This window comes from Thermobia domestica, chromosome 9 (genome assembly GCF_964235325.1).
Source record: "Thermobia domestica chromosome 9, izTheDome1.hap1.1, whole genome shotgun sequence".
Classification (NCBI taxonomy): domain Eukaryota; kingdom Metazoa; phylum Arthropoda; class Insecta; order Zygentoma; family Lepismatidae; genus Thermobia; species Thermobia domestica.
The window spans coordinates 16,559,913-16,587,335 of record NC_137462.1 but is presented as its reverse complement, the minus strand read 5'-3'; the positions used below and the strand labels follow the sequence as shown (position 1 = coordinate 16,587,335).

At 34.6% G+C, this 27,423-nt stretch overlaps 1 protein-coding gene across 1 annotated transcript in view; it reads left to right on the top strand.

The window, feature by feature from the left end:
- LOC145660742 (uncharacterized) overlaps window positions 1-27,423 on the top strand; it is a 153,327-nt gene that overhangs the window by 51,997 nt on the left and 73,907 nt on the right. The window contains exon 7 of the mRNA XM_081726151.1: window positions 1,331-1,507. Within this exon, the coding sequence (XP_081582277.1) occupies window positions 1,331-1,507 (177 nt within the window). The remainder of the gene's footprint in view (window positions 1-1,330; window positions 1,508-27,423) is intronic.

The window sequence follows — 27,423 nt, the reverse complement described above, 5'->3', positions numbered from 1 at the left end:
TATAAACTATGTAGTTCCTCGTTATGAAGCTTTCGCCATTCCCCATATATATATATATATGTGTGTGTGTATGTATGTATCTATATACAGTAGAGCGTCGATTATCCGAACGTCGGTCAACCGAACGACCGCTTAATCGAAGTGTGTACTCGCTCGCACCTGTTACTCTCCCACCCTACCGTCCATCATCCCCCTCACTCCCAAACCAAGTTTCCCACAGTAGTCGCCGCACTGAGCCACCGCTGGCGTAACATTGCTTCTAATGGGGCCTTCATAAGGCGCTGCTGACCGGCCAAGCCGCCAGTCGCCGTGTTTCAACAATCAGCACACTTCTGTCGGTTTGGCACTGGCTGTAGAAGTACAGTACAGTACAGTACAGTACAGTTCGATTATCCGAACAAACCAGTTTTCCGAACACCCATGTCTTCCAATTACTTCGGATAATCGACGCTCTACTGTATATATATATATATATATATATATATATATATATATATATATATATATATATATATATATATATATATATATATATAGATAGATAGATAGATAGATAGATAGATATAGATATAGATATAGATATATATGTGCGTGTGTGTGTGTGTGTGCAGTAAATTAAGATATTAACAAAAAGGTATGTTTCTGTATTCTTGGAACATTATATATACCGAGAATTTATTTTTTAATTGTATAGGGTATTTATCCTAATTATAATATATGTTTCGAAATATATTTAGTGCCTATTTTAATTCCTACCTTTAAAATTTTAAGTTTCTATCTGCCTGCCTATGTTCCAGGTTTCTAATGGCTAAACATCATATTTATATTCATAAGTATCTACTTTTTTAAGTATTGAAGCCTTTAGCATAAAACTTTATTCGCTCAACGTGATATTATATATTTAATTTTATTGGTAATCATCACATTGACCGCGGATCAATTTAATACAATTATGACTTATGTCGCGAATATATCTATAACGACTATAGTGTTGGAGAGTTTAACAACAGTAATACAAGAACAAGATAGATAATATTTAGATACAAAATATTTATTTCTTAAGTTTAAATAAAATTTACTCAATTTTTCAAAATAATAAGTGTTGCACTTCCTTTCAATGCTGAGGATTCAATGTACACTTGAGGATATAAAATTTACTCTAGAGCGATATAGAAACAATATAAGTATTCGAAAAATGAACAAGAGCATATAATTATTGATATATAAATTCATTTTAATTCTTAGATATGTAATATATTATTCAAATATATATATATATATATATATATATATATATATATATTTATATATATATATTTTAATTTCCAAGCATGTGGACCCAATCAGACTGGGCCAAGGAAAGGTGCAATTTGCCCATACACATGTGCTGACCTCAGAGACCCTCTACAGAGAAAAGAATGTGTGCCGGGTTACGCATTTCGCTGTTACTGTCAACCTGGATTCGTCGAGCATATGGGAAATTGCATTCCGATAAGGGAATGCTTAGGTAAGACAAAACTTTGTGTATTAAATTTCGCTATTTTAAGCTTAAGCTGTTTACTCACTCGTATAGTGTAGAAAATAAAAAATCAAATGAAATCATTCTTTAACGTCTCATGGTAATGTTTTTCAGACAGAGGGATATGGGTGAATAAAGCAGGCGAATGAAGGGCCATAATTGGTGAAATAAACATTAGTGATGAAGAGAATGATAATAGAATGATAGGTGTAATTTAGAGTGAGCCAGGAGTAGCAATAGTCACGATAGAGTCCACAACAGATTTACTTGGATGGGAATTAAATCAGGTAACAACGCACCAGAGGTGAGAGATGTAGTACCCACTTACCATGTCCACTACTTACAAAGCATTGTTCGGTCATATATACGATAGGAACGAAATTTTAAAAAAATCATATGTGCGTTTACGTCTCGTAGCACCAAAGAACAAGGAGTGAAATGTTTTATGGTACGTTGAAGTGTTGGTACTCAGTAAAATTTCTTACTTTGTATACATTGTTTTCAAAACTGGTATTGGGTTACATTTAATTCTGTATCTAAGACGAAATTACCTAGAAGGGACAAAAGTAATTTTTCTCTCACCTACATAATTGGAGATTAAGTTATAATGAGGTCAAAAGCGTCGTAGCCAATGTCGTTACTTAGGAAGTATATACTAATGGGAATATCTATCATAACTCCTGGCACTCCAAAAGCATCCTCCGTCTTTGCGTCACACCCTTTGTGCTAAGGCTAAAATCCCCGTTGTAATAATAGAACAAATATATTCAAGGTCTCCATTACTACAATATGACTATAACCTGGAAGCGTATTATCAATGATTGGGAACGCACTGAAAGCATACAGAGATCATGATCCGGCTCTAAACGACTACAATTAGTGGTATAGTACTATATGTGTTGTAGGAACCAATCATACATACAATTCATCGAATTCGGTCTGAGAAGCTTCTCTACTTCCAGATAGAATCTCTGTCGGGAAAAGTTTTTTTTTAATATTTTGCACTTATAAATGTAGTCTCTTATTTTGCAAATATACGTGCATATGGAACTAATTATAGACACTACATAACGCATTCACAATTATTATGCATGAAAATAACCACGTGAAGAATTTCCGTACAAAAAGGGCAAAAAGCGAAAGTAAAATGTTTAGGATAGGAACATAAGCCATACGCATCATGTTACAGAGAGGAAAAGTATAAACTGTTGCAGAATTGGAGGTAGAAGATAAGACTATATGTTCCTCTATATTTGAGCATTACTTCATTGTAATTTTACAGTTTTTTTCTTTATGCAGCCAAAAGTTAGTTTCAACTATAACAATAAAATGGTGTCACGTTGAGAAATGCCAGACAGAATGTTTGCCAAAGAATTGGAATATTTGCGATTGCCTCATGGTGTGAAATAAATTATTGAAAATGCTAAATAGATCTTTTAATTAAAAAGATAGTAATTAGTTTAAGAAATTGGTTTGGAAAATATATCATGTACTGGCAGTAAAAGTGATTTGCTTTGTTAACTGCCATATGCGTTATTTTATGGTTTGCTATACTTATTATATTAGGCCATTAGTAGCCTACTTCATGTTGCTATAATCACTTGTATTTTAGATATCTGATCCTTAACCATAAACTGCATTTTTTTTCTGTGTGTGATTCACAGAGTTATTTTACATTTTTTTAGCCTTGTCGCATCCATTAACACTTAACCAATTTTGTTCAGCCTATTAACCGTATTTGAACCCTGACTAATAAAGAATATTGTCTTTGGGAGCGTTACTATTATGCGTATATCTGTGATTTCTACAATTCCTAATAGTGTTTTCATTTTAATAAATGTTTCACTTAGTGCAGCATTATTTCTAAATTTGTTTCATAAAACTGCATTTTGTTTAACCTATTACCTTTCAATAGTAATAGTTCCAAAGATGACAGTCTGTAGTAATAGTCTGCTTGTGATTCTCATTAACTTAATTTTGTTTGTAATTATAATTCGTAACTAGATTACGGTACATTTTAATGTATTTTATTGCATTTATTACGATATCGTTATATGTATTCTTTATGCAACCCTCGTATACGGAAGAGGATTTCTTAAAATGATTGCGCATTAAGACGACATTCTTGGAATTTGAATGCTGCGAAGTTTCTCACTTACAAGCTGTTATGTGTGTGTGTGGTTACCCATCTATTTTTCTCTTCGTATGACCAAATATGGACGAAGAAGTCAACTCAGATTAGTTTACTTCTTCCCACCTTCGAAAGCTGAATTTCAAGACTTAGAGGCGGTGGCGAACTATATGCAATGATGTGCATATATTGTATTAATTATAAATTATTAATATTGTCATGTATTTAAACATGGCTAATGTGCTTTCAATAGTCCAATAAGCACTTAATCATCTCTTATTATTCAAGCAGACACCTAAAAACTAAACGTTTTGTGGGAAGTATCTTTCATTCCACTAACGTTTCTATACGATTTGATTGCAAGAGAAGAGTATAGCCATGAAAGGGCGCGAAGAGTGGGACTTTGCTACAAAAGAGATTAGAGCATATCATCATCCAGTACAATATTTTATACAGTGATACATGTAATCTCAAAAGTTTCAACGCTATTCTTTGTATTAATTCTCTTAGTAATGTTTCAACTAAAAAGTAATTTAAAAAAGAAGATTTTTTCATGAAAATGCATCAAAGTCTTAATTAGCAACCAAATCTACAAAATGACGTAATGGAGTAACCTGTACTATCTAAAATGGAACAAGCATGCGGAAGGAGTGAACATTGCAGTTAATATTGCATCAAATTCTCAACTCCAGTGAACAGTGCTTATGCCCATGTCTCCGATTATTCGACTTTCGTTACCGTAAATACGCGCGTATATATCTGTATTCGGTCGCCAGCGGAATACGAAGCCACATTGTTGCAATTTGAAAAGAATTTTAGTATTTGCAAAATGTGAAGTGCCACAATAATTAAAAAGTTTGAAATATACGTATTTAATATATATTTGTGTGTGTTAAATGATTCGCAAATGATTTAAAGTGTGCATGCTGCATAATAATACTTTGTGTAAGAGGATAAATATTGTGCATGTATCAGTTTTACTATGTTTACAGTTTTAGCAGTGTAACGAGTTAGTATTATCTTATACAGTTTACATATAAAAGAAATACATGTCGCACCCAACGTTCCCCGAACACTGATAGTGCACTGGGTAACCACAAATGGAAAGATCAGCTGATTCTGCTGAGGTGGAAGTACGTAAAAATCACTTACACGGTATATACCAAAATGCCATGTTTCCAATCCCGAGTTTCACCAGTTTTGTTCTCAGTTGGTAAATGTTTACTTGTAGGTTTGTTTCGTTTAATCCAAGAGTCTTCTATCTTCTTCACCATTATCGGTGTAATTAAAAAGCATCAGCTTACGCCAAGTATGCTATAAATGCGAATTAATTTGAAAAGTTTGTATTGTTTTTGTAACTGATCGTGCAAATGGCGGAAGCCGCCATTTGCATTTTTATTGATGGTCGACCTACTAGTCGTTTTCCTGTAACATATAGTATTAAGTGCATTTTAAGAATGAATTGTTCGTTAGTTAAATTATTCGTTAGTTAAGATAAGGTTTACAAAGAAACAGTCAAATTCGAGTAATAACTGTAATGTCATAGTCGGGTAAAATGATGTCAAAATCGGGAAGGAGTTCCAGCGGGAAGAAGAGGGCCAGTTACCTAGATGATCGTGGTGAAAATATTGAATAAAGTGAAAAATAAATTATATGAATACGTGTAGATTAATTGTAATTGTGTGTAAATGTTTTCTTGAACTAATGTGATGAGTGTAAATGGTATATGATGAAAATTTTTCACTTTAAACACTTCCTCTTCAGCAGCTCACTATCCGAGATGTTTACACTGTCGCGATCACCGCGGAACTCCATCCAAGAGTCTGTTTTCTTTCATGAATCAGTACAATGGCGTTCAGAAATCTAACCCGACAGTATTAAATCTGTTTATTCAAACGGTAGACCACAGGAAAGGAACCCAAATTTCCTCTAATATATGGCTTTCATAGAACAGGAAGACACAGTAATCGAACCCTCATACTGTATTATATGTCGTCCGGCGGAACAGAGACGTTTGGTCGATTTTTCTTTACTGTATTTACTTTGTAAAACAGTACCACGTGTTCTTCTTTCATTCTCAGTGATGTTTACTATAATATATATAAAAAGTACTGATTTGCTAATTTATTAGTGCACATTTTACGTTCGATTGAAAGACGAAATTAGGCATCATGCCACTGTTTCATTTAATGCGAATTAGAAGTGAAATTGAAGCACAAAATATTACTCTGTTAGGAAAATATAAGTTTAGCAATGACTCCATTCTCTTTGGATGAATTTCAGAATGTCTTAGGCCATAATCAGAATCAAATAAACTCAGAACAATTTTTAAACAAGATATTTGTGAATTTTAATTATGAGTGTAGAAAGGATATTGAACACGAAATAAATTTGCGCTTACATGGTATAAGAAAAAAAACACTGAATACGAAAAATTAAACGAAAGGTGTGCTCGTGGTAAAAAACCTAAATTTCGATTACGTTTCTAGAAAGTTGAATATACATTGTGACGGCAAGAATGTCAAAAATAGAGTAATTGAATTAATATTAGAGAGAATTCACAAAACGTATTCCGATGACATCAGCTGCTATAGTGATTACGAGAATAGGCCTAGTTGTAAAGAAAACCAAGCACCGTCAATTAATGGTGAAAAATTTTCAGGAATTGCATGTGGTAGTACCAAATCTATTTTCAAAAAGCGTGATGAGAATTCTAGGGTACATCCTTTTATGTTGAGTGTAGGTAAGGCCGAAGATAAAAATATGATAGTGAAAAAAGTCAGATTTGCTGATAAGTGTGATGTGCACCCCTTAGCACTCATAAAACTCAGTCGTCTTCCCAAGCGCAGAAGTAGGGATTTTAAAAGGAAATGGAATTTTAGTGTCGACGACACAGAAGTATGCCAAAATACCGCTCAAAGAGTAAGGTTGTCTAACACTCATGAGGTGCATTTTTAAAATCGAAATGAAGGTAACAGTAGTTCTTGGAATGAGATTTTACAATTGTTAGATAATTATAGCAAACACTTGCAAGGTATTATATTTAAGTTGGAAAATACGCCTGTCTTAGACAATGTTTGTATTTCTTCTCAGGGTAATAAAGTGAATAGAGAAACTGCCAATGTAAAGCTAAGCACCGTACAGGTTGACTATACGGATGTTGCCTCACTCAGTAGTACAAGCTGGTTAATGCGATCGTTGCTAGGAAAATTAAAAGCGATGCCGTCGTGGTAATTTCGGATGAATTTAAAGTCTGCGCTTATCCCTTATGAGAATGGAAGTTGGTGGACCAACTTTTTCTCCCCTTCCAGCTCAATGCTACAATTAGAAAGAAATGTCTGTCAACAAATATTATATTCTTTATGGCGTATATTCAGCATGTTAAAACTCATCCTGCATTAGAATTTATTACACAACATGTTCAGGTTGAATATTTGCACTATATTCCAAACTGTAAACGGAAGGTATTTATAGTACGGTTAGAATGTAGAATTTGTACGCCCGCAACTTTATGTCCTGTCTGTAGGATTAATTTATGCACCGTATTGGCGCAACATGCAAACAAGAAGTCAGCAAAATGTAATATAGTAAACGAAATAAAAGTGATGTTAAGGTAAGTCATATTGTACAATTTATTCATGGAACTGTCATCATGTTGCGCTGTAAAAAATATCTTTCTAAAAATCTAGTTCCGGTAATAGTTGCAATTGAAAAAAAAAGTAAGGAAAAGCTCTTCCATAGTATGAGAAATAAACTCAAGTTGAAAGCATGTAAAGCACTGTGCAAATCAGGTAAGGCTTCATATGTACGTAGAAATCGTATGATTCTCGCTGTCAACAATTGAAATGATTTTCAAGTAATGAATGTTTCGAGTAAACCAACTGACAGTTAAGGTAACAGCTGATTCTCATATTTGTGCAACACGAAAAGTACGTAAATGTAGACTATTGCAATTTTGTGTTAAGGAAAACCCAGCGATACCATGTTTGAAAGTTAAGCATGAAATAGAAAATCACACGAAAATTTTGATCTAAGACGTAGTGATAAATCCAATACCAAAAGAAGTTTGGTAATCGATAAAGTTTATAGCCGATTTACCCATTTTCCATATTTTCGACCCAAGCGATAAAAAGATAAAATGTTTCGGTTTATGCTTAGAATGTGTGAAAGTAATTTAACTTATGAAGTTCTTCCATTTGATTATTTTTACGTCACAAATATCTTGTTACACTGCTAATGTTTCAGAAACTTTTGAAAATCAAAATAAAGTGAATTTTAATTTGAAATAAATAATATTTTCACCATATGTGTTATGGTTGCGTTAGAAACCCACAAATTCAGGAAAATTTTTGAATATTATTTTTAAGTTCTGAATATCATTGCACTTTAAAGTATTTTGGAATACAAAATATGAGATAGAATTTTGGATCTTTAAATTTTGCTGTTTCAAACATGTGTGTTATATAATCGCCTGTAATACTATTTTTCTCATTGGTATATCCAAATGAAATTTGCGTATTCAAATTATCAGAAATATGTGCTGTATTAAAGGGTAAAAGTGAATTTGGGCAGTGATTTACTTCAAAATTCAGTTAAATAAATCTAAATGAAAATAAATTTAAATTCTGTCAAGAGGTGAAAAACCTGCATATGAAATACAGAAATAATCGATTACAGTGTTGTAATTTGTTTTTAATATAAAATTAAATATATTTTAAATTGCGAAATCAAGCATTTTGGTGAAAAACCATTCAACTAAAACCTAATCCATTATAGTTTGAAATTAGTTAGTAAATATTTTCATAATCCAAATACGAACTATGCGTCAATTAAATAATAAATATGCTTTGTGAAGCTATTTGGTTTATGTAGTTGGTATGCCTCTGGGATTTTTTTTTTATAAATCAGCTGAGGATACTTCAACTTTTTTATAGTCGAAGCTAGGTTATGTGATAAAAATGATGAGTGATATAAAAGTGTTGAGCTTACCCTGAACCTGAATACACAAAGTGATGACCGCCAAACTACATCGGCACAAGGAAACGGTGCTCGGAAGCGCAGTCATTCTAATAGGTTCCATTCACTTATTAAAGGGATTTAAACACAGAACCAACGTATGATTACGGTGTAACTAAAATGGAATCTGGCTATATTCAAAATCCGCTCCATTGTACATAATACTTTTGGGTCTTTTTAAGCGGAATAAATCATTGATAAACGACCGTAATTCTTAAGTAGGGCAAGAAAGATTACGCTGTGCCATATTGATGTCACTAATATATTTTTCTTAACTTTCTCTCTTCTATAGAATGATATAGTTATGTAACCGGATATGAGAAAACAGAACTGTATATGTGGCTCAATCGCCAACTAGCTGTTGTAGCCGTCTGCCTCTGAATGACCTTTACGTCATTCAGACTGAAATAGCCAAAGTGGGAGTTTTGACTTTGGAATAGAGGAAAGTGTTAACCGTTATAAAAGTCAGATGAGCAGCTTAACAATCAAATATAGTATTTTAATTTGGATTGAAATTGAAGTGAGCTTTAGAATTAAAAGTGAATTGATTTTCTGGTTCCTATGAAAACAATATATTTCATTTTGCTCCAGCCAATAAATTTATATTTTCACGATTAAGAAGTTTTTATCATTCAGATCGTCGGAATTACATTTAGCAGTCTATCGGAGTGCAGATATTACGTCGACATCAGTGTGAAGTAAGTTAATTATTTGAATTTGGATGATTATTTTGAAGAAACCAGGTTTGATGCGAAATGTTAAATCTTGAAAAAAGTAAGTTGTATGGAGCAAGTAAAGTATATAAAAACCTGAATGGTTGATTGTGAAATATGGTAATTTCTTGTTTAGAACGGCAAGAAAATATCCTTGTTGAATGTTTGTATTGAGAGCATTTCATATCTCATTTGTTTTGTACTTGAAAACATTTATAAAGTTTATTCGAATACAGGGCTTAATCATATTATTACGAAAGATCTAATTTTGAATAAAATTTATACTTGCCCTTTAATGGTCGTACATTTTTGCATGCCGAGAAGTCTTACTAATATTATTATTACAAAAGTACGTATATATTTTTTTCTCTTTTGAGGCAAATTTGTCCTAGTCTATATTGAATTAGCTAGTGCGCAGTGAACGAGCCTCGCTTTTATAACGAGTGCACATTATAATACAAACATGCAAATAGGATCGTAGCTGACTTCAAATTTGTGATATGGATAGGAAAATCATTATTTACTTTATTTCAAACCTCCAGCCTTGTTAACGTGTCATAAAATCCTAAAAATCATGTGTATGATCCAAGCTTTTTTTCGCCCAACTCAGATACATGCAATTGCCGCTCAGGACATAAGCTTCAATTTTCTCGTTAGCCAATTGCTCTTTCTAAGGCTTACACATATGTCATTGCCGAATATTATCTTGCTATTTACAAACGATGAAGTTCAGGCTACAGTTCAAATGCATGTTCAAATAAATCACATTTTGGAATCATAGTGCGGCGATTTTGTGGGGTTTGAAGAAAATGGGTAAAAAGTTTTATATCTATTCGCTTTTAACCCTTCTACGTCCCTTGATTTTTGCATACATATAAGTTCCTCTGGGTCAAAATGGACCCATTCATTTTTTTAAATGTGTCAATGTCTAGTTTACACCGCATTTGTAGATGTAATAGTGTTGTGACTGGTTTGTGTCAAATATAACAAAAGATGGGTCAAATCTAGTCAAGCGTCCCTGGAGGGGGGATGTCGTCGGCTCCCTATATTTTTGAAATACATGATATATTTTCCTGTCGTCCTCAAACATTTAGAAATAATAATACAATTGTTCTATTATTATTCACTGAAATGTAATATGGCAGAGATGGCCTTGCATTTAGAACACTAAAACATCACACACACACACACGCATATATATATATATTTGACTTACAATATTCTGCAGCAAACAGGTTTTATTTAGATTACCTTTGGTTAGGTCGGGTCATGCATTCCTGTTAACTTTTATTGAAAACCTCTGAGAACAAAACCCACGTAAGTGATTGTTTTCTTTTATGCTACTTGAAACATGTGAACATCGTTTTTACTACTTTTGACATTGTTCACAAATCTGATTGGGATGTCTTTTACAGATACATTTGTTTCACAAACTGTATTTGATCGTACCTTTGATGTCTGTTCCCTTTCACATGTGCCATATAACTCTTTTCCTCGGAAATTAGGGCTACTTGTCGTTTGATGAACACACTCCTCCAGTGTCTCTCCACGGAGCGATCGTACGATTTCTTGGGCTGCAATTGTCCTTAGAATATTTTGTTTGATTGATGTAATTTTTAGTTCAGTTGATTTTAGTTTAGCGTCTCTTTCAGCAGCGAGGCTATATGAGGCATGGACCTACTGATTAAGTGGAATCTGATCCACATGAGCTCCCGCCAGGAATCGAACCCGGGTCACCCACGCCAAAGGCGCATACGCTAATCACTTAGCCAAGAGGGAGATCTTGATAAGAGATCGTTTTCAATCAGAGCTTTTCCAAGAATCTTCATCAGACAGGGAAGACGAAAACAAAGAATCCTGCAATGATAATTGATCCTCCGTTTCACATGTCACTTCTTCCTCGTCAGAAAAAGTAAGAAAGATATGAATTCTTCTGGTGTCAAAGCAGTCATTTTAGACATCAAAATAGACTGTAATTATTGCAGAACGAGGACACAAGCAATGCTACGAATAAAAAGTAATCCAAGATGAATGTTGCCAGTACAAGGTATTTGAAAAAAAAAAGAATTTTGCCAGTACACTATACTGGAAGAAACTAAATTATTTTCGGACAGTATAATAACTACTACTACTAGTAATAATAATAATAATAATAATAATAATAATAATAATAATAATATTAATAATAATAATAATAATAGTAATAATAGTAATAATAATAATAATAATAATAGTAATAATAATAATTTTGCATTATTTTGTGGAGATATTATCATCAGAAATGCATTCAATAATGATTTTACAATCACTTAAATATTTATTGAACTAATGGGTCTAAATGGATCCAAGGAACTTATGTGTTACTTTTTCTACTGAGACGTAACAGGATGGAGTTTTGAGTCGAAAATTGTACAAAACACATATTTTGAAAACAACTAAAAGTCACGAAATATGATGATCACAGCTCACATAGTGTCCGAGATAATCAAGTTGAAAAATTGCTTTGGGTCAAAATGGACCCGAGGGACGTAAGAAGGTTAATCTGATTCCACTTATATTGTCCGGTCACATAAATAATTACGTTTATACAAGCTCATATTGAACCAAATGCGAATAGTTTACATTCTTCTTGTTATCATTCACGAATTCGTGAATTCACTTGACATTTTTCATGAGAATATTTGGAGAGTGTAATCTTTTAAATATACATTCCTCTTGTATTGTAAATTTAGAAGTGTATGTATATGCTACTTCAAGGTGTTTGGTTCATATAAAGTTTATTCTAAAATGGGAGAGTAAGACTAATTTAAACAAAAATAAATGATGGTTTTGATGTGGCTTATCATTGATCTTCTTTGTTAAGGATTCAAAAGAAACTACTAATTATTTAACAAAAAGATAAAATATTTATTAGAGGCAATTATAAACAAAATACAGAAAGGACTACCGTTAAAATGTTTCCCGATTAGATTAGATTCCTGTTCTGTTGGCATATAATGTTATACCGTAACGTATGATTGATCATATCCCATGATCATACACGGCCCAGAGAATTAAGCTAGAAACTTGAATGGAAACGAAGGAAGCAGCCCCGGATAACTTTGTTTTGGTACCAACTCTGTATTTGACAGTTGGGAGTGTGGAAGACTCAAAAATACCTTATTTACGATGACCGACTGGAAAAGTATTTTTCAGATCAAGTGTTCTCGCTGGATATCAAGGATTTTAAGTAAAAATGTGTCATAATAGATAATACTAGATAATTGTAGACAATATAATATTACATAATTTAAAACATCTACGAATTGAGTGGCTGTCTATATTTCGGCACACTTATACAAACAAAAACACACACACTCATATATATATATATATATATATATATATATATATATATATATATATATATATGAATAGGGCATAGAAAAGAATCTAAAAACACATCTTACAGAAGACGTACATTTGGAGATCCTCTGTAGAACATGTGTTGCGGTCGCTGATTTGGTTGGATCTTCAGTGGCAACAGTGGCGAACATTGTGAGTGTATCGAAAGGCACAGTGTCCAATGTCACGAGTGCATACTTAATTCATGGGCAAACGACATCCGTAAAAAAGAACGACATGGTCGAAATACGATCTTGTCAGATAGGGACTGGAGGGCATTAAAACGGATTGTAACACCTAAAAAGAAGACCATTGCAATGCAAATTACGTCTGAACTCAATTCCGGCCTACAGTACGGTTTCATCGAAAACAGTGCGACGAGAACTTCATAAAATGAAAATTCATGGCAGGGTCGGTATCGCCAAACCCCCAGTTACAACAGTAAATGCGACGAGTCGTATCCAGTGGTGCAACGACCACAAGGCATGGACACATTAGCAGTGGAATCATGCGATGTGATCCGATGAATCGATCTTCACCTTGTTTTCAACGCCCGGTCGAGTTTACGTAGGGAGAACACCGACGCAGGCCCATAGTACAGACTGCCTGCTCCCAATTCTAAAGCATGGGGGTGGTTTTGTTACAGTATGAGCAGTGATATCGTGGTTTCCTCCAGATCCCATCATAGCCCTGCATGGAATGATGAATGCTAAGGCGCATGAGTCAATTTTGGGGAGCCAGGTTCTACCAATGTCCCAAATATCCTTCACTGATAGTGATGGCATCTACCAAATGACTTGGCACCGTATCTCGCTGCAAAAACGGTAAAATCATGGTTTGAGGAGCATGGCCAGGACTTATCACACCTCCCCTGGGTCCCATAGTCACCAGATCTGAACATTATTGAGACATTGAGGCCCGAGTCAGAAAGACGTGTATGGTCACATTACCCCCCACCAGCATCCATTAAGGAACTGGTGCGTGCTTTGGAGGAACAATGGAACAAAATCTCCTCACACCACGATTTAGGAGCTGTATTCGTCCTTTCCACCTCGGATTCAAGCGGTTTTGGAAGCAAAAGGAGTCGCCATACCATACTAGGTAAGATTTTCCCACTTTTGCAAAAATTTAAAATTTTGTGTGTGACTCCCTGTATATATATATATATATATATATATATATATATATATATATATATATATATATATATATATATAGAGAGAGAGAGAGAGAGAGAGAGAGATAGAGAGAGAGAGAGACAGTATCTGTTTTATGTTTCGTCTGTGTTACTAGATAATGATGTCGAAGTATCATCCTTGTGCATTGTAAGAGCAGATCAGCAAATATAACATTCTGCTAACATGTACTCGTAAGTATACTGATAGTGCAGTTATCACTCATTCAATACTCTTCTGCTATTCTTCCAACTATTGAAGTGCACTATTGAATAATATATGAACTTCATCGAATTGATAGTATGTAATCTCTAGTATTACGTTACCTCAAACGAATTTAAATTTGGCAGGTGAAAATTGAAAACATATTTAGCATATGCTTTTCTCTAGATTTCTGGGCTTTCGTTATATATGGCCATTTAAGTAGTTACGCTTCCATAATGACGTCCCTGGCCGAGTACGCTATCTGGAGAAAGGGAAGGACGGCTGAAACATGAGGCATATATTTTAGGAACTCCAAGGAAACCTCATTCAGCGTTGCAGGCCTGAAAAGTCAACACTTTTTTGAACCTGTATCCACACCGTTGAAAACATATTTAATGTGGCTTCAAAATAACATTACGAAAAGTTTGGTTGATGACCTTCTGTCATTGTTCCGGTAACGCAATACTCGCACTGGTATAGAGGTATCTGGATTGGGGTAAATAATAAGTAACACAATTTTTCACATTATTCTTTACAATTAAATTACCATTTTTCACTGTGCTCTGTAGAGACCAAAACAAACATAAATGTAATGGTGGTATACTTTTGCTATACAGTGGTTACATGAAAACTTCCCATCGAAGGATTCGCACTTTATCACCAGCCGATAAACATATATCTGGCTTGGATTTGTAAGTGATATATGAACTACATCCTATCAGTTTATCAGTTACAATCTTCCTTTCAAATCGTAAATATAATTGTCTTACATATCAACACCAGATTACCAGCTTACTGTTCTCTAGTGTTAGATAGCTTGTGATGTACATTGATTTTCTAGCGCTACTCACCAGAGCATAACCTTCCTGGGTTTGTTTCCGCAGAGTGTGGAATTTACAATTACTCAACTATGATCTATTTTAAACATTATTGTTGTAGCGTATCCAGCTTTTCTGACACATTATCAAATATTCAGAAACGGTTCGTGTTCATTGATTCCGTGTAGCTACGCGGATGGAAATTGGATCGGGTCTATATTATTTAGTGTTAGATCAAATGGCACTCCAACATCGTTTTCCTTATTGTAGCCATTTTAACCCGTAAAGTTGAAACCTATTTCATAAGAGATGTTAGGTCGCTATAAAAGCCATAGCCACTTACACATCAAACAGGCTAGATTTTTTACAATGCTATGATTCTAATAAGGTTGGTCATCCAATGTAAATAGCATTCCTTGCATCGGCAATTTCAGAATGAAACCAGTTATCTTATGGATATCTCTTTTCGTAATGAGTCTATTGCTAAATAGCAAAATAAAAATATTTGAAGATTCACTTTGGGATTCAAAATAATATCTTTAAATGTAGCACACTTTTGTTCAAAAATAAATCATATAAAAGAAACGGTATATTAATCTGAATATAAGAATTCCAATATTTTATAATGTGTACTAGCGTCAACAGTCAGCTGTCAAATGGCGTTACGACTGTCCCACTGCGTCTTACATAACATGTTATTTTAGTTAATAACCTGATTGTGTTTGTAAATTGCTCAATTAATTTTACGTATACCAAGTACCACATTTACTTTAGGCTTAAAATTTGGTGTCTGCATTCTTGATTCTTGGAAAACTTGATTCTTCCAAGATCAGATATATATTTTGGTAACAAATACGTCAACAACGAAACTGTAACATTCAATGACACCTATTAACTTTCATTATTTTTATATGATAACCACATATATATTATTAGAGAATACAGTTTATTAATAAAATTGGAATAACGACATTGTTCCTTACAACAACTACTTAGTTGTCTCCGAATTTAGGCGCTGAAAGAAAGTAAATTGAATGTTTCAGTTGGTTTCATTTCATAAATATTTAGTTATGTGCCTATATGACAAGAGAACAACTGGTTCAGCAACACATGAATGACGTAATACTGAACTGCTGTTATTTGATCCTCAGGCCAAGTCCATTGCTATGTTTCAACCTATTTCAGAATTTGTAATTCATGTTCCTGAGCCATTGACTAAAGGTCGAAATTCTGATCAGGTGTATTTAGTAAGGATATGCATATTAATTCAGCGAGTTGAGCAAACTTCAGACCCTGTTATTCTGCAATACTTGAAAACAGCACAGTCTGGTGCCTTAAGCCATGCACGATGGCTAACTAAACTAACCGACAACTTCGATTGTACATTTCAGACGAATCTCCATCAGAGGAAGAAAAATGGTTGGTACTGTTAGTACTAAATTTTTATGTTTCTATATGCTTTTATATTCCATCTATACTGTCAACATGATGCAAAGAATTATTAGTTCGTCGTATCACTCTACCAAAAACTTCCTTCTGAAAACTAGATCATAATCCTCCCAGTCCTCTTAAATAACTCCTATTTCTAACATTTGAAAACCTGTGACTTGCTTGTGTTGCTGATAAACAGCAACCCATAAGAACATGTTCATGTCTTTACATTCTTCAAACAAGAAAGAAGACTCCCATCAGCATGCAATTCCGCTGCAAAGGCTAAATATCAATCTAAATTCTACTACCTACCTGGAACTAATAGATTGGGAGAGTACTATCATCTTCCCTCCACCTTTACTTGATGACATAAGCGATGATATTCTTGCGTGTAAACAACAAATTATTCTAATAAAGCACATGTATCATTTGGTCGGTATTCAACGCAATGCCAGAGGTTTATCCGCTGTTAGTAGAAGAGTTTTATCGTCATGCTTCTCGACATGGTGCAATGCTATAAACCAAACATTCTAATACCTTCTGGAGAGATGAAGTCTAATTTTCTGGGAGAGTTTGTGCTGCCAGTTCTTTTAGCATGTAAGAATTCGTGAATATTTAGTCTTCACTGTACACCGTGGAAGGAAATGAAAACACACAATACCAAACTCATTGTGCCATTATCAGCTGTTCCAATAGTTGGAAAATAATTTTATAAGAGTCCAGTTCAAATCTCTAGTAGAGGTGTAAAATGCACTTGATACGTCCTTCGCTCCACGGCCCACCAAATTCTACCGCGAAGGAACCCATGGCCCTCAAAATCGTTGGCAGAAAGTTGTCGATGATGATTGGGATTTTTTTTTATCTTCCAGGTATCGTCTTAGGTGATATATCTGTGTTCAGAGCTGGTGGATGAAAAAGTGCAGATTTTCCTTGGTTACGTTTGTATGACTAAATATCTCAAATCTGATTTTTCTAAAATACAGGAGCGTATCCACTTACCTAAGAACAAGTAAAAGGGTAAAGTGATACTTTATAAACTCATTGAATAAAGATAAAAAAATCAACCACTGGCAAGAAATCAAATTGCTCAATTAAATAAACATTTATAATGACATGAAAAGCAAATGTTGGTGAAAATAACTTGGAAAAGAAAAATCTGATGTCCAAGTTTGCATTTCCAAGATATATATATATATATATTTTTTGCCCCAGGCCCGTCTTTCGTATCCGGTATCTGAAAAATTAAACCGGAACGGGTTATCATCATTGCCATTTTTTCTTAATTCATTATCCATTATATTTCAGGAAAAGAGAAAAGGAAAAAGGAGAAAAGGAAAACAACCACAGCACACAACACACACACACACACAAAAAAGAAAACAACAAACAAAAAACAATAATTTCCCTAAGTGCTATATTCATTTGCATGTCTCTTAACTGCCTACCTTAGTTCCTAATTGTTTCCTATTCCTATCTTAATAGTTTATCAAAATTTATTAATGTTTATTATTTACTAAACTATCTTACCTAATTAAGCCTCGTCTAACATGACTATCATTTTTGCTAGTGTTTATATATTCTTTGGTTTTATTTATTAATATTTTATAAAAATATTTTTAGATTGTTTATGCATATTTAGTTTTTTCTTTATTTGTTGTTTCGCATTTATTTATTTATTTATTTATTTACAATATCAGTTTTTTTAGTTTCCACTTCATTCCTTTCTTTTGTGTACTAGTGCTCCATATTTATACTTCTTCCATTAATTATGTTATTATATATTATTTATTCATTTTGTTATTTATTTATTTATTTATTTATTTATTTATTTATTCGTGTCTCCTCTTCTTTCTTCGGTTTCTCCCTGTATGATTTTTGGTTAATCCCTGTATGGTTTTGGGCTTCTCTCCTGTGTTCCACTAGAAAATGCACTAATTTACTAATCGATTTTCCCTTCGTTTTTACCTGTGTGCCTTTTCTAGTTTCACCGTAAGCACTGATTAACACAAGAATAACAACACTAAGCGCTACCACTGGCTACAATCACATACATTTTTGCACATATTCACTCTTCTCACTATTTCAACACATTCCAATATAGTTATAATCATAGACGATTTCCCTATGGCTACATTAGTTTTAGCTGATCCTAGTGGCTTATGCTTGTCCAATGGAGTAGTGTTCTCACAAGGGAACCTTCCGAAAATGATAGTTGTAGTGCAAGATGTGTCCTATACCAATTGAAAGAGCTGTAACAGAGATGTTCATTCCCAAAAAATTAGCTGCCCATAGCAATAGGTTCAAGAAATATAAGGGGTGGAAGTTCGGGAAACAGCAAGGTTGGACAAGGGGTGAAAATTGCAAATTCCGCAAAAAAGGGGGAGCAGGGCAAAATACAATGGTGACAAGTGATGTATAGAAAGAGGCTTGCCACAATAGGGAACAAATGAAGGCACCAGTGCGGTTAACAATGTTGCCAACTGCAATGAAAAGTACATGTTTGCACAGAGCTACATGAAGTGAGTGCAATATTCAGTGTCAACCTGTCATGTAGAACGTAAGATATGACGTGTATAATCAGTGGTACAATTTAACAAAAGAGAATAGAAAAAACAGAAGTACGAAAAATACGGAAAAGACGGAGTTGGCCATAATGCGCCACATTTGATCACGAGCTGTGCATATTAGAATGAGCAAAACAAGAAGCATCGACTATGCAGGAAACCGACGTGCCTAGAATCGAAATGAAAAACTAGTTCCAAAGTTGGCAACACTGGCCATGAAAATCCAGACAATTCTAATATAGTTAGGCCACTCGCTTCACAAAAAAAAAAAATCAGCAACAGGGATTAGTCTTCGCATCATTTGTACATGCTCGTCCACATTGTACGTGCAATTGTTCGATGAGACAATGGTCCAAACAGAAGATACATTTGCAGTGAGCACAGCGGAATACTGCCAATCCGTTACACAGGGTACAATGATCGGCTGTGAATGTCTCGAAACAGTACTCTAGAGGTGTCGGAACCTTTGGTGGTCTTTCTATCACATATCCACTCGTGTAGAAAGGTAACAAAATCAAAGGCTTGATCTGCTGTGACAAGAACAACGTTCATTTTTGGCGGCCATTTTGAAACCGGTGCTTCATATAGCAAATGTTTCTTATAGGCGGTGTTGTATCTATCCAGAGAAATATCATCCGCCCCCTGTTCCCATTTGAAATGCTGCGGTTGACCCCCTTGAGCCTTATGATGGGGGCCCTGGGGGACTTGCTTCTTACAAAGTTCTCTTGGCCCTCGACATGAGTACATTCCTGTGCAATTGGATTTTGCAACATCTCTTTTCGCTTGAGATCACAATGTTCGATGCCATGTTAAGAAACAACATATATTTGTGGCGGCCATTTTGAAAAACATGCTTCATGTAGCAAATGTTTCCTATAGATGTTGCACATTCCATGATCTATCGAGAGAGGTACCACTCGGTCCCTGTTGCCATTTGAAAATTTGAAGTTGGCTCCTGGGGCCCTATGATGGGGACCCCTCGGGGCACTTGCTTCTCACAGACTTTTATCACCCCCTGACAGTGGTACATTCCTGCAAAACTGGATCCGTCACATTTTTTTTCGTTTCGCAAATCTTTCAGGTCACAAAGTTTGGTGAGACACCCTGTATATTCCCACATACGACCCAACCAGGACATAATGTTCACTACTTCTATTATCGGTTGATGGCTCAACCCAACCATTTCATGTTCTCCGACTTGACATTTCCTGAATCACTTCAGCATTGACGCATTCCGAGTGATACCTGTTGCCGGAATTTTCTTTTTGTGAAGCGAGTGGCCTAACTATATTAGACTTGTCTGGATGTTCATGGCCAGTGTTCCCAACTTTGGAACTAGTTTTTCTTTTCGACTCTAGGTACGTCGGTTTCCTGCATAGTCGACGCTTCTTGTTTTGTTCATTCTAATATGCCCAGCTCGTGATCAAATGTGGCGCATTATGGCCAACTCCGTCTTTTCCGTATTTTTCGTACTTCTGTTTTTTCTATTCTCTTTTGTTAAATTGTACCACTGATTATACACGTCATATCTTACGTTCTACATGACAGGCTGACACTGAATATTGCACTCACTTCATGTAGTGCTCTTTGCAAAACATGTACTTTCATTGCAGTTGGCAATACTGTTAACCCCACTGGTGCCTTCATTTGTTCCCTATTGTGGCAAGCCTCTTTCTATACATCACTTGTCACCATTGTATTTTGCCCCGCCCCCCTTTTTTGCGGAATTTGCACTTTTCACCCCTTGTCCAATCTTGCTGTTTCCCGAACTTCCACCAATTATATTTCTTGAACCTATTGCTATATGCAGCTAAAATTTTGGGAATGCTCATCTCTGTTACAGTTCTTTCAATTGGCATAGGCCACATCTTTCACTGCAACTATCATTTTCGGAAGGTTCCCTTGTCAGTCGAGTATCCTTGTCGAGTAATCTCAGTGATACAGGTTCGAGGTCCAGGGCCCACTCAGAGCACTTAGTGTAGGCCCTCGTCCGTTGTGTCCTACCACCTATATCCGAAGTGAGATCCACACACCGGCTAACCTTTCTAGTCTGAGATACTCCTGCCATCTAGTCCCTAGCGGGGTAACAGTTCCTGTAGCACACACGCGCACACACAAGAAACACCTAGTATGAACACAAACACTCACACACACGCATCCAGCGCATTCGGAGTTCCGATCCACGTTTAGCCCGGAAATGCACTGGCTCATCCACTCTTCCGCGGGGAGCACGGAATTCCGGTGCCTTCCAGAAGGTACCTTCGGTCCTGGGGAGGGGTCCACTTTCTCCAACACGCGTCCATCTCACTTTATCCATATTTGATTCCTACTTGTTTCCATTGTAATAATTTTTCTCCTTATTCCTGAGTATGCTTGTGTGATTTTGCTTAATATTTTGCAAACCCTTTCGCTGCTGAATATCTGTTCCAGCGTTTTTGTTCTTATACTATCTCTTTCTAGTAACTCATCTTCCAACACTGGGCACCAAAGAACATGATATTCAGGTGATTCTAGTTCTCCGCATTCACTGAACGGGTTGTCTTTTACTGTAATCTTATGTAGGTAAGTTTCGTAGAGTCCGTGTCCACTGAGGAAGTGTATCAATCCTGATGCTAGGTCAAGGTATTTTAATTCTCTTCTCGTCTCCACTGTTGGTATTATGTTGAATAACCTCCTAGATTTAGTCGAGGTCCTCCATTCTTGATCCCATATGTTTTCAATGGCTACCTCGATGTCATTCTTTGTTGTGGCCTCCTTGCCAATTAACTCTTTTATTTTTTCTTGATTATTTTTCTTTAGCCAATAATTGCAGGCTCTTTGTACGACTATAAGATTCAAAGGTTTAACGTTTAGCAGTATATATAAAACGTTGTTTGGTGTAGTTTTGAAAGCTGCGCATAACCTTATAAGTAAGTTCCTCTGAGGTCTGTTTATACTTTATTTTATCCTTTTATAAATAATTCTATGTGCCCATACACTTGCCTCATAAGTCATCGTCGCACAGAGTAAAGTTTCATGATATAATTTGAGTGTTTGGATGGGTAATTTATAAGTATTCATGCCAATTGTGAGTAATTTATTTGTCACTCTTTTTCCACGTTCAATAATATATTCAATATGCTTTCCAAAGTTTAGTCTGTCATCAATATTGACCCCCAAATACTTAAACTCTGTTACTCTTTCTATTTTCTGATCTTCGATCTTAATTAGTGAATCTCTCTGCAGGTTTGTTCCGAATAAGATGTATTTAGTTTTCCTATTTGATAATTTTAGTTTGCAGCCAGTACACCAATTTTGTAATTCGTTTAGTGTTTGGTTTGTCTTCACCTCTAATTCTCTTCTAGAATTTGCTGATACTATGATGGCGATATCGGCGAAAGCTATTATTTTGTCTATTTGTTCGCTATTATTCATTTTATGAAGGCGTGGTAGCAACTGTATGTCCCACATGAGTGGTCCCAAAATTGAGCCTTGTGGACATCCTTTTTCGTTATTCACAGTTATATCCCTTTGTTCTAGTTGTATTAATATTCGTCTATTACAGAAGTATCTATTGATTACATTTATTAGGTATTGTGGAAGCTCTATACTTTTTAAATTATCTATTAGCGATGGTATCCAAAGATTATCAAAGCCACCCTCTACGTCTACAAATAGCGCTAGGGCATATTTCCTCTGGAAGCTACTTGTCTGCAAATGTTCTTTAAAAGCATTTAGCGCGTCCTCTGTTGATTTGCCTGCCCTAAATCCAAACTGCAGTTCGTCGTCTTTTACGTTCCTATATTTGTTTAGTATGTTGGCTATTATTTTTTCAAACATTTTACTACTGTTTTTTAGCAAGCAGATTGATCTGTATGCTCCTATATCCACTGGGTCCTTGTCTGTACGTTTTTAACAGTATAATCAACTTAGAAATTTCCCAGCTATCAGGGAATTCTTGTATTTTCAGTAGCATATTAAAGAGTCTTGACAGATATGGAGTCCAAACATCTTTATTTCGTTTATAAATGTCGTTAGTTATACCATCTAATCCCGGCGATTTTCCAGACTTTAATTTCTTGATAATCATTCCTATTTCTTCGATAGTGACCAGGTCTATGTCCGGAATTTCCTCTGCTAATTCTGTTTCTTCATATTTCCTTTGCAGTTGTTGTTGTTCCTCAGTTCCGTTTTCTTCTAAATCTTTCGGAAAAAAAACTTTTGTGTTAGTTTGTCCAGTGTTTCTTTCCTTGTGTTAGTGAATGATCCATCCGCATTTCTAACAATACATAATATCACCGGGTTTATTTTTCGCATAATTAGTTTGTATGGTAAGCCCTATGGATTAAATTGTATGTTTCTAGCTAGGAAAAGATCCCAACTCTGTTTCTTTGCTTCCAAAATCTGTGCTAGATATATTTCCAAGATATATTTAGTTTTTTTTTTTCTAATCGCTGAATATCTCTTCAGCTGGACTTGTATAGTCATAGAAGTCACGGCTTCAATTGCATTTTTAGCACCAGCCTACCAGTACATTACTCATATATTCACAACAAAAATTAGAGAAATGATGATTACACATAATAAAGATAGAGTAGAAAATTCAACTTCAACCAATGCTTACAGCGAACCACAAAAGTATCTCCCCATCTAAGTGCTGTAATTCAATTACTTCAGGTACAGGTAATTTGCAGTTGTGAGAATGCCTGGACAGATGCAACCCGAGTTACACGTAACTTTTGTCGCAACATACAGTGGTTGGTAACACTGAGTCAGGTCTTTATGCAAGTAAAATTATCAGTAGATGACACAAGAAGCATTTTTCCATTAACAGATTAATTTCTCTGGTTCAGAGCGTGTTATATAATGAACACCATATATTAATCTCAACATTGCTGTGTGTGTAATGTATTATTTCATTATATATAGTATATTCAAAGAAATAAAATCCCTGATCACGCATGAATAAGAAAATGCTTGAATGTAGACGAAAATGTCATATCAAGAACAAGTGCTGGAAATAAGCTTGTAAATCATTGTCTCCATTTACAGGCTTCCTCCAATACTCCTTATTTCAACATCTTTTCTTTCTACTGAAGAGACCATCAGGCTTGCCACACTGAGCATGCATTGAAATTGAAATTGAAATATTTAAAAAAGTTTCAGCATGGCCGGGATTTGAACCCAGGTTTACCCAATTAAATTCAATGCGCTAGCCACTCACCTTCCGCACCACTTCATCTTTCACCCTAACTAATACCTAGTTAATGTTTTGGAAGAATGTACGTAACATACTAATGCTTGTGTAAGTGTCTAATGATTTATCCAAGATATCCTTTTTTAACACAAAAACAAGTTATATACACGTTCCGCAATCAGGAAAATATTACGAAAGGTTCTTCAACTTCCGGCTACGTCACAGGTTTCAAGAATAGTCCCGATTTATATCACACTTGTTCTATACCATAACTTTTAATTTGTAAAAAAGGAAAAGACGACATAAATTATTTTCGCATTCTTTGAATTGTATCAACATATATAGAAATAAACAGTCCTACTTTTATGTTCTATAATTATTACCTTATTTTCTTATATTCATATGAGAAATTTATGGCAAATTGAGCTGGTGGCTCTAGCCGAGATTACTCGGGCGTTAGGATTCTGATAATGAGGCGCAATCGCTTAGCAATTCCAATTCCTCTGAAGAGCAAGAGCGGAATTTTTAATGTCCACAGTATTTCTGTATTCGTGACTTTAGCGTTTGGCATACGTCGAAAGGGCATGAAGTGCCAGCAGCGAAGAATAGTCCGTTTGGGGCGATTTGTTTAGAAACATATGTGAAAGGAGGAAACTACCTGGGATCAAATCCCATCGTGGCAATTATTATTTTTTTCTGTATGGGAAAGTAATATTTATGTAACTAATATTGCAATTCTTTAAATTCTTTTATTATTATTATTATTATTATTATTATTATTATTATTATTATTATTATTATTATTATTATTATTAGTAGTAGTAGTAGTAGTAGTAGTAGCAGTAGTAATAATAATAATAATAATAATAATAATACAGAAGAAGGAAAAGTCAGATAGTCGAAGTTATTCATAAGAACAGAAAATATATATAGTTTGTCAATGTTTCTTAGGTTTACACATTAACGCAATAATACTATTAAGTTTATGGATTTACAGATAGAATTATCATTTTATGACAAGAAACGGATTATAAATTTTGTTAGCTGATAGCAGTAATGCATTTTGTTTCATCCTTCTTCTAGGTATAAAGGTGAGGTGACATCTTAAATAGGATCATTCTCGTGACTAGAGTTGTAAGATCGATCACTATTTCCAACTTGTGCGCAGCTAGGATCAATTCCTAGGAACTCAGTTTTGGGCCAAACTACAGCAGTAAGGACGTGTTTAGCCCTTATGTATTCATCAATACTAGTCCAAACACGTTACGTTCCCAGAGAGTAAAAATCAAGGTTGATACGATTGACGGTTGCCATTTTACCTGTGGAGGAAATCCTATCAACTCTGAAACAAAGAGTAATTGAATATTTTTCTGGTTAGTATACATCAGAAGTATCAATATTGCAAATTATAAACATTTACTTAATTGCCTGAGCGGGACTCGAACCTTTGACCCCAACATTATTAAACTAACGCTTAAACCACTATTCTAAAACATCACTCTTCTAGAAGAAGGAAAAACAGCATCAGCAGTGAATTAAGTAATTACACACTTTTAGGAAACATATCCAATAATGGTGAAACTTTCAGATTTCAGTTAGGATAAAATGGTAAAGTATTATGCGGAAAGAATAGTCCAGAGAATTTAACTTTAAATTCACAAGTAAAAATACATACAAACGCGCAAGGTGAAATGTAGTATCCAGGCTTGGTGTAAAGTGCAAGTAAACAAATAAATCCCTCCCTCACACTCATACAATGCAAACAAAAAGTCTTGAACTCCAATCAAAAAATTCATAAATTATAAAATGTGGATAAAAATCTCGGATTTGCAATAATAATAATAATAATAATAATAATAATAATAATAATAATAATAATAATAATAATAATAATAATAATAATAATAATAATAATAATAATAATAGAATAAGAGAATCACAATATCAATTACGTAAATAATATCTTTCAATTGAAGAAAATAGTTGCCACGACGAGGTATCAACCCATGTCTCTGCCATACGAGTTCCATAATTTGCCATTGTACCACATATTCCTCATATAAAGATAAAAAATAAACAAGTACTTGCTAAAGATAGAAAATGTAGTCTTACCTTCTACACGTGTGGATTCTGTTCAAAGAATAAGCAAATAATGTCTGCCTTTTTCACATTTTCGAGGACCCAAGAGCTTCAGATACCCTCTGATATTTTTAGCCGATACAGATAAGATAACAAGAAACATGACCTGCATAACCCATAAAGTAAAAGCAAACTGTTGTCGGCCCTTGTAGCCGAGTGTGCCAGCGCAACATGCTAGTAATGAAAATCATTTTTGACGTGGATCCAAAACCCAGCCAAGGACTTTTTATATATTTTTTAATTTTTATAACATTTTTTCATTAAAATAAGACTGAAAATATTTTTTTCTTTAAAGTTTTTTAACGATTATTTTTTAAATTTTCATAACACTTTTTTTCATTAAAATTAAGTTGCAGTTTTGCTGTACTGATCCATAGTAAAAGCGGTAGTTGTAGTAATAAAAATAGAAGTAGTAGTGGTAGAAGTAACAGTAGCAATAGAAGTTTAATAATAATAATAATAATAATAATAATAATAATAATAATAATAATAATAATAATAATAATAACAAGCGTCGGAACAGGTTAGAACCCTGCAGGGGTTGTTAGGCTCTGATCTCTTGCCTATTTTTTGTACATTTAACATGACCAGCTTCAAACAGCTGGCTTGGGTAGCGCGCGAAAAATAACACAGCTAAGCGCGCGAATACCGAAACTCTTGGTATCGGCTTAATTGCTGGGGGTAGTTTTTTTCTTTGGAAATTAGAAGTTATGAAAAAGAAGAATAGTTGTAACGTCAATCGTGAGCAGTTAAAAACGATGATGTCGCCTTAACTTGAAGAACGTTTCGTGATATTATCCTAATTGACGAAGGTCTATATAACTTGTTCTTGAGTTAAAGATAGTAATCTCGAATAAGTCATTGTGGCACTCATAAGTAACGTCTCTTTATAAAAGCATTAATATTTTGTTTAGTCTTCCATGCAACGACTTTAACTTGGGAACAGTTTAGATGAAATATGAAGTGACTCGGTACGTAAGTGGTTAGCGTATTTAACTTCAATTCAGCGGACCCGGGTTCAAATGTCTGCCAGGTTGAAATTTTATCAAACGTTTTAACTTCAATTTGAATACATATTCAGTGTGACAACCAAGATCTTTTCTGTTCCAGAAAGAAAAAGATATTGGAAATAGGAGAATTGGTGAAGCTCTGT